The sequence below is a fragment of the Maylandia zebra genome, linkage group LG2 (genome assembly GCF_041146795.1).
Source record: "Maylandia zebra isolate NMK-2024a linkage group LG2, Mzebra_GT3a, whole genome shotgun sequence".
In the NCBI taxonomy this organism is placed as follows: Eukaryota; Metazoa; Chordata; class Actinopteri; order Cichliformes; family Cichlidae; genus Maylandia; species Maylandia zebra.
The window spans coordinates 16,418,592-16,432,690 of record NC_135168.1 but is presented as its reverse complement, the minus strand read 5'-3'; the positions used below and the strand labels follow the sequence as shown (position 1 = coordinate 16,432,690).

At 38.2% G+C, this 14,099-nt stretch overlaps 2 protein-coding genes across 2 annotated transcripts in view; one reads left to right on the top strand and one right to left on the bottom strand.

The window, feature by feature from the left end:
- Positions 1–5,070: 5,070 nt before the first annotated feature.
- Positions 5,071–14,099, bottom strand: part of rxfp1 (relaxin family peptide receptor 1) — a 92,377-nt gene continuing 83,348 nt past the window's right edge. Inside the window, exons 16-18 of the mRNA XM_004553638.3 lie at positions 8,167–8,577; positions 7,706–7,924; positions 5,071–6,816 (exon numbers count right to left, since the gene is read on the bottom strand). Coding sequence (XP_004553695.2) covers positions 6,407–6,816; positions 7,706–7,924; positions 8,167–8,577 — 1,040 coding nt within the window. The 3' untranslated portion in view covers positions 5,071–6,406. The remainder of the gene's footprint in view (positions 6,817–7,705; positions 7,925–8,166; positions 8,578–14,099) is intronic.
- Positions 8,566–13,420, top strand: LOC143420889 (uncharacterized). Its single transcript, XM_076889520.1, has 2 exons — positions 8,566–11,287; positions 11,403–13,420. The coding sequence occupies exons 1-2, from the start codon at positions 11,258–11,260 to the stop codon at positions 12,381–12,383; spliced, it is 1,011 nt and encodes a 336-aa protein (XP_076745635.1). The 5' UTR covers positions 8,566–11,257; the 3' UTR covers positions 12,384–13,420.

Sequence of the window (14,099 nt, the reverse complement as noted above, 5' to 3'; positions counted from 1 at the left end):
GAGGTTTTTGAATAAAGTTTGTGCTTTTTACATTGTTTAAGCACTGCTTCCAGCCAAGAGTGATACCATATATGCCCCATAGCTGCAGAAAAGGCTAACATTGTTATCTTTTTACAAAAACCAGCTGAACATGAGAGGTTTTTGGACCAATTTTGTGTTCTCCATTCTTTAAGCACCGGTTTGAGCACCGTTTGAGCACCGGCACCGTTTCAAAAGTACCGATTTGGCACCGGTATCGGATAAAACCTAAACGATACCCATCCCTAAGCATAACTAAGGGAGGATTCAGGGTCACCTGGTCCAGCCCTAACTATATGCTTTAGCATAAAGGAAAGTTTTAAGCCTAATCTTGAAAGTAGAGATAGTGTCTGTCTCCCGAATCCAAACTGGAAGCTGGTTCCACAGAAGAGGGGCCTGAAAACTGAAGGCTCTGCCTCCCATTCTACTTTTAAATACTCTAGGAACAACAAGTAGGCCTGCAGTGCGAGAGCGAAGTGGGTGATATGGTACTTATGGTAGATAAGATGGGGCCTGATTATTTAAGACCTTGTATGTGAGGAGCAGGATTTTGAATTCTGGATTTAACAGGAAGCCAATGAAGGGAAGCGAAAACAGGAGAAATATGCTCCCTCTTTCTAGTCCCTGTCAAGACTCTTGCTGCAGCATTTTGGATTAGCTGAAGGCTTCTCAGCGAGTTTTTAGGACATCTTGATAATAATGAATTACAGTAGTCCAGTCCAGTCTTAAATTAGGTCCAATTTTAGACCTAATTTAAGAAAAATGAAACCACAAAGGCAACTTCATAACTAATTTTATTGTAAGACACAGTCATTGTGCAATGTAAATAGAAACTGGCCTATACAATGTATCCACAAGTAATTGTTATGATGTATTATGTTTATATCATACAGTCATAGGTTTGCTTACTATTTATTTACTACAAATAAGTCAGTTTTATAAGAATCCACACTGCACTGAACAAAGTATGCACAGAAGAGTTTATGACTGTATCACTCATTGTATCATATTCATCACTGTCCAAATATATTTATAGATCACAGTGTAAAAAAATGATGTAGGGTTTGTGGAGACGGTTCAAAGTTCAAACTCCCAGACCAGCTGGGGAATTTCTAGACAAGATGCAGAAAAGATGACTTACCACTACTCCCTGTGAGGCTGCATCCCGCTCACAAATATACAAATTAAATACATTCTTTGTTGAACATACTGCAAAGAAACTATATAATACAGTATATTACATTCAATATTTTCCCAAAATTATTTTATGTGACAGAGAAAACACACAAGGACAAAACAAAACCCCCCAAACAAACAGCAAAACACAAAATGAACTATAACGTATCACTCTTGAAAACTGGAGGACATTTTTATTACAATACAATACGAAACATGAACATTTCCCCTAAAGAGCACTGAACCTGGCATTTGCAATTGACAAAAGAATGAATGCAACTTGTGGTCATCGTGATACCAAAGTTTTGGGTGGTACATTATTATCAACAAAATGGCAAATTTTACAGTAAGAAATGTATCAAACACGTATTTATAAAACTATATGACAATGTTATTACAGCATTTGCATTACAGTCAGCTGCCACAATATACTCAGTAAATTTTGCAGGAAACCACTGGCTACAGTAAACATGTAATAGCTATAACTAAACACACAAACATTCATACATTACCCATGAAACAATAAAGCTTCTTGTAGACAATGAATAAACAATAGCAAATTGTATTATTTATTAAATAGAATGCTTTGAAATGACTGGAATTGACAATTTCAGAATGCATTATTGTCAGTCAACAAAAATACTTGATTACAATTTGCAACACTAAAGGAAACTTGCGCAGATATCTCTAGCTAGTTTTAAATTCTGCGTAAGGGGAGCTGTGCCGTTATTTTAAGAAGAGCTTTAAGCATGCCAGTCTGCCGTAGCTACAGGAAAGAAAATGATTAGCAGCCAATCTAGAGATATATATAATGGCTCCTAGACGCAAAGAAAATTTTTGTTGCTGCACTTGGACCACCCTTGAGCAATCATCTTTAGCAGGAAATATGCACAAGTTCAAATCACAGATCTATTGCAAGTTTTAAGTTGCACACTTGAAAATGCATGCTCACAGGCCAACACCACAGCAATGTTAACGCCTAACGTTAGGCTTTATTTAGGCACAGTGGTGCTTTTTGTCTTAAATGCATCATGTCAACATGCTAACTTGCTAACAATATGATGTGCGATGTTTGATTAAGAAAAAAAAAAGGCAATTTGGCAGTAGTGCTGGAGAATCACAATATTAGTATTCTCAGCCTCAGTGCCAGTGTCCACATCACAGCTTCACAGAATTGTGCTCCCACACCTCACACTTAGGCTGTCTCCCTGGCAAATCATGTCTTCCAGAAATAGTCATAAGAGTTAACACAGAATGTGCTAGAGACAATAGAGATTATTGCTTTTGATTTTGAATTTTTATTGTTGTAAAATACCTTTTTAAGAGGGACAGACACCTTCAGCTACTTTACAGCACGTGTCATTTTGATTTCACACATGAAACAAGCAGCAGTAGAACATTTCTCAATCTGCACAATTGATTTAGAAAAGATTTTACACTTGACGCTATTTCTGATGAAACCCTAGGAGCACACAGGCTTATAGCCTCCCTGTGGAACTGCTGTGATGTACTAACAAAAAATAAGAGGTTGAGCTAGAGTTTCAGAGTTAAAGATGTAGAGTCTTTAATTTTGGATGGACGGGGCTAGAAATGAGTACATTGAAGGGACGGGTCAAGCTAAGAGTTTTGGAGACCAAGATAGAGAGGCAAGGCAGAGTAGAAATAGTGAATATGTTGAACAGTATGAAGTATGAAGCTACTAGGGAGGAACAAAAGAGGAAGTCCACTCCACAGAGGAGTTTCATGGATGTACTGGATGAGGAAGGATGAGGTTGGTGTGACAGAGGACAGTGTAATAGGAGGCAGATGATTCACTGCGGTGGCCTCTGTTTAAATAAATATGCAGTTTTTGTCTAAAGGAAAGTGCAAATAATTATTTTAGGTCTGTAGCTCCATTTGTTCCTGTTCATTGTGAGCTATCTTGCAAATACTTCCAGATGCAGCCTTGGTGGGATTGCAGCCACGTTTTCTACAATGGGATTAGCATGAAGGCTCTGCTTTGCCTTAAAGGAATTATCCATAGTTAACAACATACAGTTATGCTCCACAAGGTTTCCAGGGGTACAAGGAAGCATAAAAAACTAAACAAACAGAACAAGTACTCCAATAAAAGTAGCTTATTGTTGTCGCATTTCTCTATCTTGAGCCACTGTGAGCTAAGATTCCTAATCAGCAGCATATTTCTTCTAGAAGCAAGTGTTGTGCCATCCTGGCAGCCATCCTGAAAAGTCCAGGACTTAGTGGGGGCAGTTATTTTGGAACATGTGAATTCAGTTTGTGATGTCAGTGAAACCTTTTCTGTTTATTTACGTTTAGGGTGGACACCAGTATTGTCCTCTGAACACATCAATGGCTGTACATAACCCATTTCTCACTCTGAGTGATGTACCAATAAACTGGAGTCTTGACCAAGAAACATTGGCAGCCTCCAACCCATGATGTAACTGTAATGATATAAATACAAATAACCCCAAACAAAACCAAGCAGTCCAGGGTTTTATTTTGCTTGTAGATTTAAAATGGCATAACTGCAGCACAGATACGTGCTTCTTTATATCAGAAAGTAGAAGTTTAGTGAGTTGTTTTTGTCTCTATTTCATCTTATTTTGACCTGATCAATCTCATTTCCAGCTTTCTGACTGTTACAAGCTTAACTTGTTAATGCAAACCTGAAAGGTTTGCTTCAAGCAAGCAAGCAAGCAAGCAATTTATATAGCACTTCCAGACAACTCCCAGCTGAAAGTGTCGTACACCTAACATGAAAAACGAAAAGCACATTAAAATAAATTAAATAAAAACAATAAAATCAGCACCTTAGATCGAATTAAAGCAGTAAAACCAGGGTCAAACTGTGTCAAAAGCCAATGAATAAAAATATAGGCAACTCTTCAGTTCATACAATAACAAATACCAAATCTCTCAGCGACTAAGTGTAAAATCACAATCACTGTGGTATAAGTGAGGGCATGTACAGAATGACATTGGGGATTTCTCTTTATTTTGATGGCACATCCCAGGGAAAAAGACACTGGGACACATAATAATGAGGAGCTGACTAAACCTAAGAACAGTGTGTGAGTGTGACAGACTCATGGGGACCCAGCTAGTTTTATATATATCATACACGTATGGGGACTATCAAATTCACATTGCATCACAAACCACTCATCGCTGCATGAGTGGCCTACTTGAGCCAAGAAAATAACAAAAGGACTGCAACACTCAGTGAATATGCTTGGAATACTCATCTCCTGTTTCATCTGAGCAAAACAAGGATGCAGGTTTATTTTCATCTCATTTATTTGCAGTCCAACAGATGCTCATCACAAGAGATGGCTCAAAGGTGGATGCAACTCTGAAAAAACTTGTGGAGTATGCAGTATCTTTCTTAGTTGTCACTGGCACCTTAGACCTGAAGGGAAAAGGTATCGAGACACATAATAACAATGACCTAGCTACACTTTAGAAATGTGTGGCATGCCAATGGGTCTTAACCAAGATAAATCTTGAACGAGGCAGATAGTAAGCAATGTAATAAATGTGACCAACTGCAATTCTAAGCGCAGCAGCATCAAGCAGTGTGGACATAATGTGACAGACATATACTGTACTATACTGTATGTATAGTTCCTTATCTTTTCACCCCCCCAATAAAAAAAATAATTTGCTTTAGGGAAAGAAAAGTGCTATAAGCTTTTATTACTCCAAGGACACGATCAGGATAACTAATGTGTTAAAATATCTCTCTGTTCTTTCCAGATTTCCGGAAGCTAAAGTTTGTAAATAGTTTTTAATAAAAGTTTTAATAATTTCCAGCTGGGCATATTTTTTTTTGAATGGCAGAGAGCTGTTGTAGCCATAGAGATGACAAATAAGTGTATACAGGTAAGCTGGTGACAGTTATTTGTTTATAAATGTCAATTAGTGTACCAATGGAAATGAGATATAGCAAGCCTTTTATTCTAATAGTCGTGCAATACTGTTTTTTTGTCTTAACAGTCTCTTTTGTTGTGGAGTTCCTGACAATAAAAATCACTGCTGAGCAACTGTGAGGAAAGTAAAATAGTAAGTAAAGTTTTTTTTCTGCCAAATGCGCACTGTTTCAGTAGATACTCACCTACATATTTAAAAAAAAAAAAAAAGCCATCCTAGTCAAACAATTGGATCTCAATGGCCCTGAGCGGCTGAAATCCCAAGCCCATTCTTTTCCTTAATGTCATCCTGTGCATTTCCTGATTCTCTCAACTACCCTTGTTTGGGATGTTACGAATATGTCACATAATTTAATCAAATTAAATAATAAAAATAAAGTCAAATTCAAATGGGTGGCGGTAGCTCAGTGGGTAGAGCAGGTCGCCTATTGATTGGAAGGTTGGTGGTTCAATCCCTGGCTCCTCCAGTCTGCATGCCAAGTATCAATTGCCCAAGTTGCTCTCCAATGCATCTGTCGGAGTGTGAATGTAGTTAGAAAGCACTCAGTTTAGAGAAAGTGCTTGTAGATTGGTTGAATGTGTCATGTTGTATAGAGTGCTTTGAGTACTCTGGGAGAGTAGAAAAGTGCTATATAAGAATCAGTCAAATACTATTATCTAAGATTTATGTCTGTCTAACTGTACCAATCACCCCCTTGTTTTTCCAGCCTCTGCCACTAGGTCATAATTATGAGGCCCTTCATTGCCCTATCTATTAATATCCTAAATGTTTATACTCTTTTTAATCCTATGGAATATTCAATGTGTCTCACCCATTGAATAGAGCTTCAGTCAAGTCATTGATGGGAATCATTCAGTTTGCATATTAATCCATTGTTATTATCATTATTAGCTTTTTGTCACTGATAACAGATTCTGTTCCCCAGATTTTACTTGCCTGGCTTTAACAGGATTCATAGGGAGCATGTTTTCTTAATTTAAGAAATTATTTTATGAAGTATGTCCCCCTATCTGCTGTGATGGCTGTAACCGTTGCTGGTCATGCACACATGCACTGTTACATTTTGAGGGAAAAAGACAAAAAATAAAAAAAAAAAAAAAAATACCAGAACTAATCCTTTTAAACTGCAAAGAATGTAGACACTAACAAGTGACTAAACTGAGGGTAAATATGAACTGCTGAGATGAACGAACTTAAATGAAATTGAGTTTACTGAGGTGAGGTTTTGTTGACAATACAAACATGTACATGTACCTCTACCATTAGACAGTTACATAAGTTAATTTGTTTGTGTGCCTGTGTGAATGTGTGTATGTGGTGGTGTTTCAGTCTTAGAACATACTGACAGCACTGTATGTTGTGTTTCCTGCTTTCTGGTTGATGCTTTAATGTCATTGTACCCCTCATTAGTATTTTCCACAGGCGTGAGCTTGGGCTTTGTGCCATTTGCTTCAAATTCCTGCCCCACGCTGACACTATGGCTGTTTTCCTGCAGGGGCCACATTTCCTGCCAAGTGAGCGATGGATGATGAGCTGGGTGTCTGCTAAGGAGGGGCCTCCTCTGCCTGTAGTTAGCCCACACCTGCACAATAGTCTCTTTGAAAGGCCGTGTTGTTAGTGTGTAAAGGATGGGGTTAAGTGCGCTGTTGATGGGGAGAATAAATATGACCACCCAGGAGCTGATGGTACCTGTCAGAGAACAGAGAAAGAAATACAATTACAGTGTTAATTACTTAGTCTGTCTAGATTGTTACATTTAACAACTACTGACATCACAAATTAAAAATGATATACAAATAGTATCCTTAACCTCAAAATAAATTGTCATCATGCATAATCTAATGCATAATGGCATTCTTATGCAGTAGTAAAACTTATGGGAAACACTTTAAGAAAACACAGAATGAATCCATATTGGGAGCACTTTGCTCCGTTTGACCTTAAAAGGCAGGACTTTACAACCTGATGCTTTGCAAGAGAATGTATCTGTAGCCAGCTCTGATTCACTGTAATCAATTTCAAAAATCATCTAAAACACATCACGTGGCATTTAAATGTATTCTTAACCCACTTCTCCCCCCAAAAAACCAGTTACTTCATCACACACAAATCAGCAACACATTATCACTTTCTTTTGCCAAAGACGTGTGATTACAAACTGCTAATGACCTGGTCAATGATGATGTCACAAAAAAAAAATCAAATGAATAATGAATAATAAAATGAAGCCTGTCATGAATAATCTTAAAGCAAAAATCAGTAAAACAGTAGGATATAAAAAAAAAAAAAGTCATTAAAAATAATAAAATCTATACACAGGTAATCAGTCACATCCATCATCGTATCCATGTGGCATTAGTTAAAAGTCTAGCAGCTACATTCTGCTGAACCCTTATAAAGACCTGCCTGCATTCATCAAATCATCTGCTTCTTTTAGTGAGTTGCAGCAGACACAGCTGAGTTAAGAGGCCAAAAATGTTGTAGAGGCAAACTGTGAGGCTAATTAGGTAGTATTTTACTCAAAATGCTCTTTTTCATCAAAGTGTTTGTTTAAATGCTTGTCATTCTTTTACTGTACCGGGAATCTCCACCTGCAGCAGCGAGAGGATCTTGAGGATGAAAATGGGGATCCAGCAGAGGGAGTCAGTAATGACGATAGAGAAGAATCTTTTGGCAATGGTCACCTCTTTTTTGATGTGGTTGCTATATTTAGTGGTCTGAGTGCCTGTTCTCTGGATGTTATAAAACATACTTGCATAGGAGAGGACAATGATGAGGAATGCCACCAGGTTAAGACCTATGGAAAGATTTCATACAAACAAGTTTAAATTTGCAGTACTTGAATGTACATGTATAATAAATCTTTGCATCCAGAGCAAATAAATAAATGCAAAACCCCCCACATATAAAACACATATACTAAATACAGAACCTGTACTTTTACAGTTACCTTTGGAGAAGAAGTAAAAACAAAAAAAAAAAACAAGTGAAAACATGAACAAAAATCTTCAAAGCACTGTTTCAAGAACAAATCCTCACCCAGGAAAATAACGACGGAGTAAACGTGAGCCCATAGAGTCTCTGGTTGTTCAGAGTGCAGTGGAAAGCAGACACCATTGGTCCCGTAAAAGTTGCGAAACAGCCCCTTGCAAACTAATGGGAGGAAGGCAATAATAAAACCAAACACCCATATCCCAAGAAGGATGGTGACAGTTCGTCGCCAGCCAGGAGTCAAGTACTGGAAAGGGTAGACTATGCAGATGTATTTCTCCAGCGTTAGATATGTGAGGAGCAGGACAGATACTTCAGTGGACAGCATGGCCAAAGAGCCAATGACCTGACACTGGCTGCTATCCATCCACGCCTGGGCATGCCGGTTGTACTCGCCTCGAAACTTTAGGTCATATGCACCGATCATGAAGAGGTAGATGCCCATCAACCCATCTGCACCTGCGAAGAAAAAGCAGCTGATTTACAAATTACTTATGAGATTTTGGTATAAGATTACATCCTGATATTTCTGGAGTATTTGGCTGAACATATACTGTAGCTATAACGATGTATTTGGGCTGCTTTGCTTCAGAAAATGTAGTTTCATTACTTTAGATTAATTAAGAAATGTGAGCACAATGTCAGTTGGACTTATTTTAACACCAAATAAACACTGCAGTGCTCTGAAAAAAAAGACAAGTTCAAAAATTGGTCAACATGAAAGGATTGAATCTGTAAGAAGGAGATTAATGATAACATGCTGACAGCAGCCACTCAACCTCGGAAATCCATGCATATTAAGAGGAACCAGGGATACTATAGGCTAACATCAGTCTTTCATGCGGTCTAAACTGTTATGAAAAGGAAATGAATGATATGATCAGTTTGAAATGGTGCAAAAATAGACCCATTAGCATTCTTGCTGAAACTCTTGAGGAAAAGGAGTAGCGGCTGGGCTCATTTTAACTTAGCATTAAGACTTTGAATAGGAAAAAAAAACTAGCTCTGTTCTGTTCAAGGGAAACAAAACTGACACATTAACTAGAGAACTCAAGGCAAAACTAATGAAAGAGAAACAGAATAATGTATGTTCAGTGTTTTAAACTAGAATGCTGATTTTATGTTCTTCTACTCAAAGAGGAAGGTTCTTCCGAGTTAAATTTTACTTGAGGGGAGAATGATTTATGATATCACAGCTAGTTAGAAGCCAGTTTTGAAGAAATCGACACACACTTTAAATGTTGCGTATTATTAAAGAACATGTAAGGGATACCCATTCATCCATCCATCCTGTTAACCGCAGTTTAGGGTCACAGGCGTGATGGAGCATACAACAGTGCTGCATATTTATAGATTCTGAACAAAAATGAAACAGCTGAGTTTTACACTTGAATTTCAAAACTTTTAAACATCTTATCTAAACCAAGAAATGTTCAAGGAGTTTGAGGATTAACATTTAAATGCAATCTAAATTCTGACATGTAAAATGGGGAAATATTTAATATTGCAGAGTATTCTTGGGTCTCTCAGTCTAATTTGAAAAAAATAGGTCATGTTATTCATGTTAAAAAAAGGTTCATTTCTTTCAGTTGTATCTTGTCACGATCCGCAGTGGCAGACTGAGTGGAGAGTGTGTGGAGGACTCAGACACAGGCGAAGACACGAAACGGAGTTCAAACGAAAAGCGAGCCTTTATTTTGGCTGATGACATGGCGGTCAAACAAGGCAGAAGCACAGTGACAATGACAGTATCTGTTCCATTAAAAAAACATTCAAATGTAATACAAGTGGATTTGATCTATTCATGAGAAACCTTTTCAAATACAGTAAATGAACTTGCAGACATTGCTCAAGATTTCCAGCAAAACACAACTAAGCACACTGCAAGTATCAGTGAGCAACATTTTAATAGAATGAAACACAGTATCAACTAATGGAGGTGTCCAAAGTCAAATTGATTTTATCCAAAGTAAAGAAGGGCTTTTTCTGTGTGAAATGATGATTAGAGTAAAACCTTTGAAGAGGTTATGACATTTTACATGCACTGGTAAAACTGCTTATTTACATTCAAAGCACGATCAAATGGAATTAGAGTGACCGGACTATAAGAAGATCAATAATAAGGCTCAGTAGACTGAGAGTTGGGGAAAAAAAATGAACACATACAGATTTTGCTATAGAAGAAAAAGCAAGACTCCAATCAGCATAAGTGCATTAGTATTAGTTCCTATAACAGTTGGGGGATATATTAACATTCACCAGCATTTCTCTGATTGGAAAAAGTGTTCTATTTGCAACAGCAACACTTCATTTATCAGAGACATCTTTTGGTTTTCCTGTTTTTAGAAAAGAATTTATTCAGCAGCAGAATAATGACCACAATACAAGCTTTCCGAGAGCTACGAAAGAAAAAACATCAACTGTCACTGATTTTGCTCTATAAGCCACCCACCTTCATCCCCATGGAACGTTTGTGGGGGCATTTGAAGACTAAGAAAACTTTCTCGATAAAACAAGAAACTTTTTGGGGATGTTGTGAGATGGTATAATATGGGATATGAAGTTTTGTACAAACCTGTAGATTCCAGGGTTCGAAATATTCATGTGATTACAAATGTAAATATAAGCTGCGGAGCCAATATTTTTTATGATAAAAAGTCTAAACAAATACAAACTATAGGTATCATCACTAGACCTACTAGAGTTTCTGAATCAGAATCAGAATACTTTGTTAATCCCAGAGGAAATTATGTGGTCACAGTTACTCCAAGACAGTAAGAACAGTAACTAAATAAACTAAAGTAATTACTACAATCTATATTACAATATTATAAAATATAACAAAATACCTCTTATGCAAATAGCTCCAAATTATAAACATCCCAGTATATTACACAAATAAATTAGTTGACACTGAGGTGCCCTTCTTGTTAAGACTTTGACCCCTACTGTACAACATTTTTCTTTATATAAACGTTAGAAAAAGCAACATTTAAAGCCCAAACCTCAAATTTGTGTTGCTTAGTTAAGTTCGTTTTTCAGTGTGGAATTTGATTGTCACCCCTTGCGACAACTGATGAAAAATGCACTTCACAGCCTTCACTCAAGAAGAAGTGGGTCTCTTTGTTAGGTTGCCGTAATGAGCCCATTACAGCTTGCTGCAAGTAAGGTGAGGAGGACAATGCACTCAAAAACTTGTGCGTACCCCCTCGGGCAGAAATTCTTGAGAGCATGTAACTTTCTCTTCAAAACTAACAAACTAACAAAAGGTTATGTTTGTGAAGGTTCTCAGTCATCCAGGTCATCGTAGTCAAAGGAGCTTGCCTTTCCTGGACTGCGCTGTGCACATTGAAGAGAATGGCAACCACAACATCGAAGTTTACCGGAAGCCCACACACACGGACCAGTACTTCCTCTTTGACTCCCATCACCCTCTGGAACACAAACTTGGAGTAATTAGGACCCTACACCACCGGGCAGAACATGTTCCCTCTAAGCCTGAAGGGAAAAAGAAGGAACACACCCATGTAAAGGAAGCACTCAAAACATGCGGTTATCCTAATTGGGCGTTTATAAAGTCAGCAAAGATGCACAGAAAAGAAGATCAGACACCAGCGAGGGAGGATAAGAAGGACAGACTCAACAACATTGTCATCCCCTATGTAGCCGGTGTGTCAGAAAAACTCAGGAGAGTTTTCTCCAAGCATGACATCCCGGTGCATTTCAGACCCAGCAACACACTCAGACAAAAACTGGTTCACCCGAAAGACAAAACTCCTAAACACAAACTTAACAACGTGGTGTATGCTGTACAGTGCAGCGAGGAATGCTCAGACCTCTACATTGGAGAGACCAAACAGCCACTTCACAAGCGCATGGCACAACACAGAAGAGCCACCTCCACAGGACAAGACTCAGCAGTCCATCTGCATCTAAAGGACAAAGGACACTCTTTCGAGGATGCCAATGTTCACATTTTGGACGGAGAGGACAGATGGTTTGAAAGAGGAGTGAAAGAAGCCATCTATGTCCACTGTGAGCGACCATCTTTGAACAGAGGCAGGGGTTTACGACACCAACTCTCTGCCATCTATAATCCAGTTTTGAGATCCCTTCCCAGACGCCTTAACGCCCACTCACATCCTGGGCCATCTGACCTCAGGAATTCGCATGATAAGGTGGGGCCAGGTTTCACAATGAACACACCTGAAACTCTGGCTGATTGGGACCCATGCCCAGTTTCCCACCCTGGCTCAGGCGATTAGAGGATCATCAGGGGGTCCTTTTGTCCCTCTGTGGGGGGTCACTCCTACTAGGTTTATATCTGGGACTCTCCACCATTTGACCGTAGAACTGAAGAAGCTTCTCGGATGAGAGGTGAAACGTCTTCAAGCAACTTAAAGAAGTCCAGACGCTTTTCTTTGCAAGCTCCTTTGACTAACAAAAGGTTAGAAGTTCAAAAAGCAAGCTGAGACGTTATACATCTGTCTTAAAAGACTGTTCAATGTGCAATCTCCATCTCTTGGAATAATTGGAATTTGATATACAAAACATGACTATGCATCGTACACCAACCATTGTTTCATGCTTGAAACTCTTGGAGAGAAAAAGAACTGAAATTAAAAGATAACTACCAGCCCCATCTGTTATTTTCTTTTATACCTACTTTCAATTCTGTTTGCAAAGTTATCACAATGTTTTTTTCTTAAATTTGTGATTTAATTCACAACTTATATCCTCTGATGAATTGCCCACTGCTTCATCAGTCATGGATTAATGTTTATTTCTTTGATAGTTTAGTGAATTCATTACTCAAATCCTCCTCCTTAGTCCTGTTAGTAATTCTTTTGATGCTGAATCAGACCAAAGCTCTTTAGAAGGCATTAATTGTGGACCTGGAATAAAATAACTAAACATTGCTTTTAAGTTTTCTTTTGTATGTTTTGGGGTTTTTTATGTTATAATGTGTCATAGAAAGATTGTAAGGGTACAAAAATTAAACTTGCCGACTGTGTGATGGGGCTCCTATATAGTCACTTAAAGATCATGAATACTTTGGCTTTCTTAGGAAAAGGCAATGGCTGATACAAGCATAATTAATTCATGTCAAGTCTTGTTCCAGTTCTAAGTACGGATGACTCAACACTTTCATGTTTGTACTTTGTTATTGGTTCATTTCTTCCTTGACTCTTTCCGCTCCTTTAATAGCCATATTAAAAGCAATATGCAAACACATCCTGCTTGCATTAAGATACTCTTTTTAAACTCTTCAGCTAAAGTAGCAAAGAATAAGTCATTTTTAAAATGCTTTACTTTTCTCATCATCATAAGCTTCATTTTTGACTTTCTTTGGCCAAAAATCTACTTGCTAATGAAAACAGTTCTCATATCACATTCACACACCAGTGCACTCCACAAAAAGACTGGATTTACTTTTCCACTGTGTTTGAAACCACAAAACACGTGAACAGCTTTTTACTAACAGCTCTGGCTCTGGCTCAGGACATCAGTTGCGACCGGTTACCGGTAAGGGGAGGAAGATAGGACAAAGACATGCTGTGGGAGAAAGCCAAAGATTAATAATAACTAAAGATTACATGTCACCTGATCCAGCCCTTACTATATGCTTTATCAAAAAGAAAGATTTAAATCTAATTTAAACCAAGTCGGATCCTCTTTAGCCTCCAGAACGGCTTTACTTTGTTGTGGCACAAACTCAACATGATGCTGGAAACATTCTTCAGAGTTTAGGCTGTACCAACATGATAGCATCATACCAGATTTGCTGCTGATTTGTTGGCTGCACATACATGATGCGGTTTCCCCATTCCAGTCCCAAGGTGCTCTAACAGACTGAGATCAGGTCACTGTAGAGGCCATTTGAGAACAAGTGAACTTACTGTCATGTTCAAGAAACCAGTTTGAGATGTTTTGAGCTTTGTGACATAGTGTGTCATGGGCTGTTATCCTTTTGTGAGTAG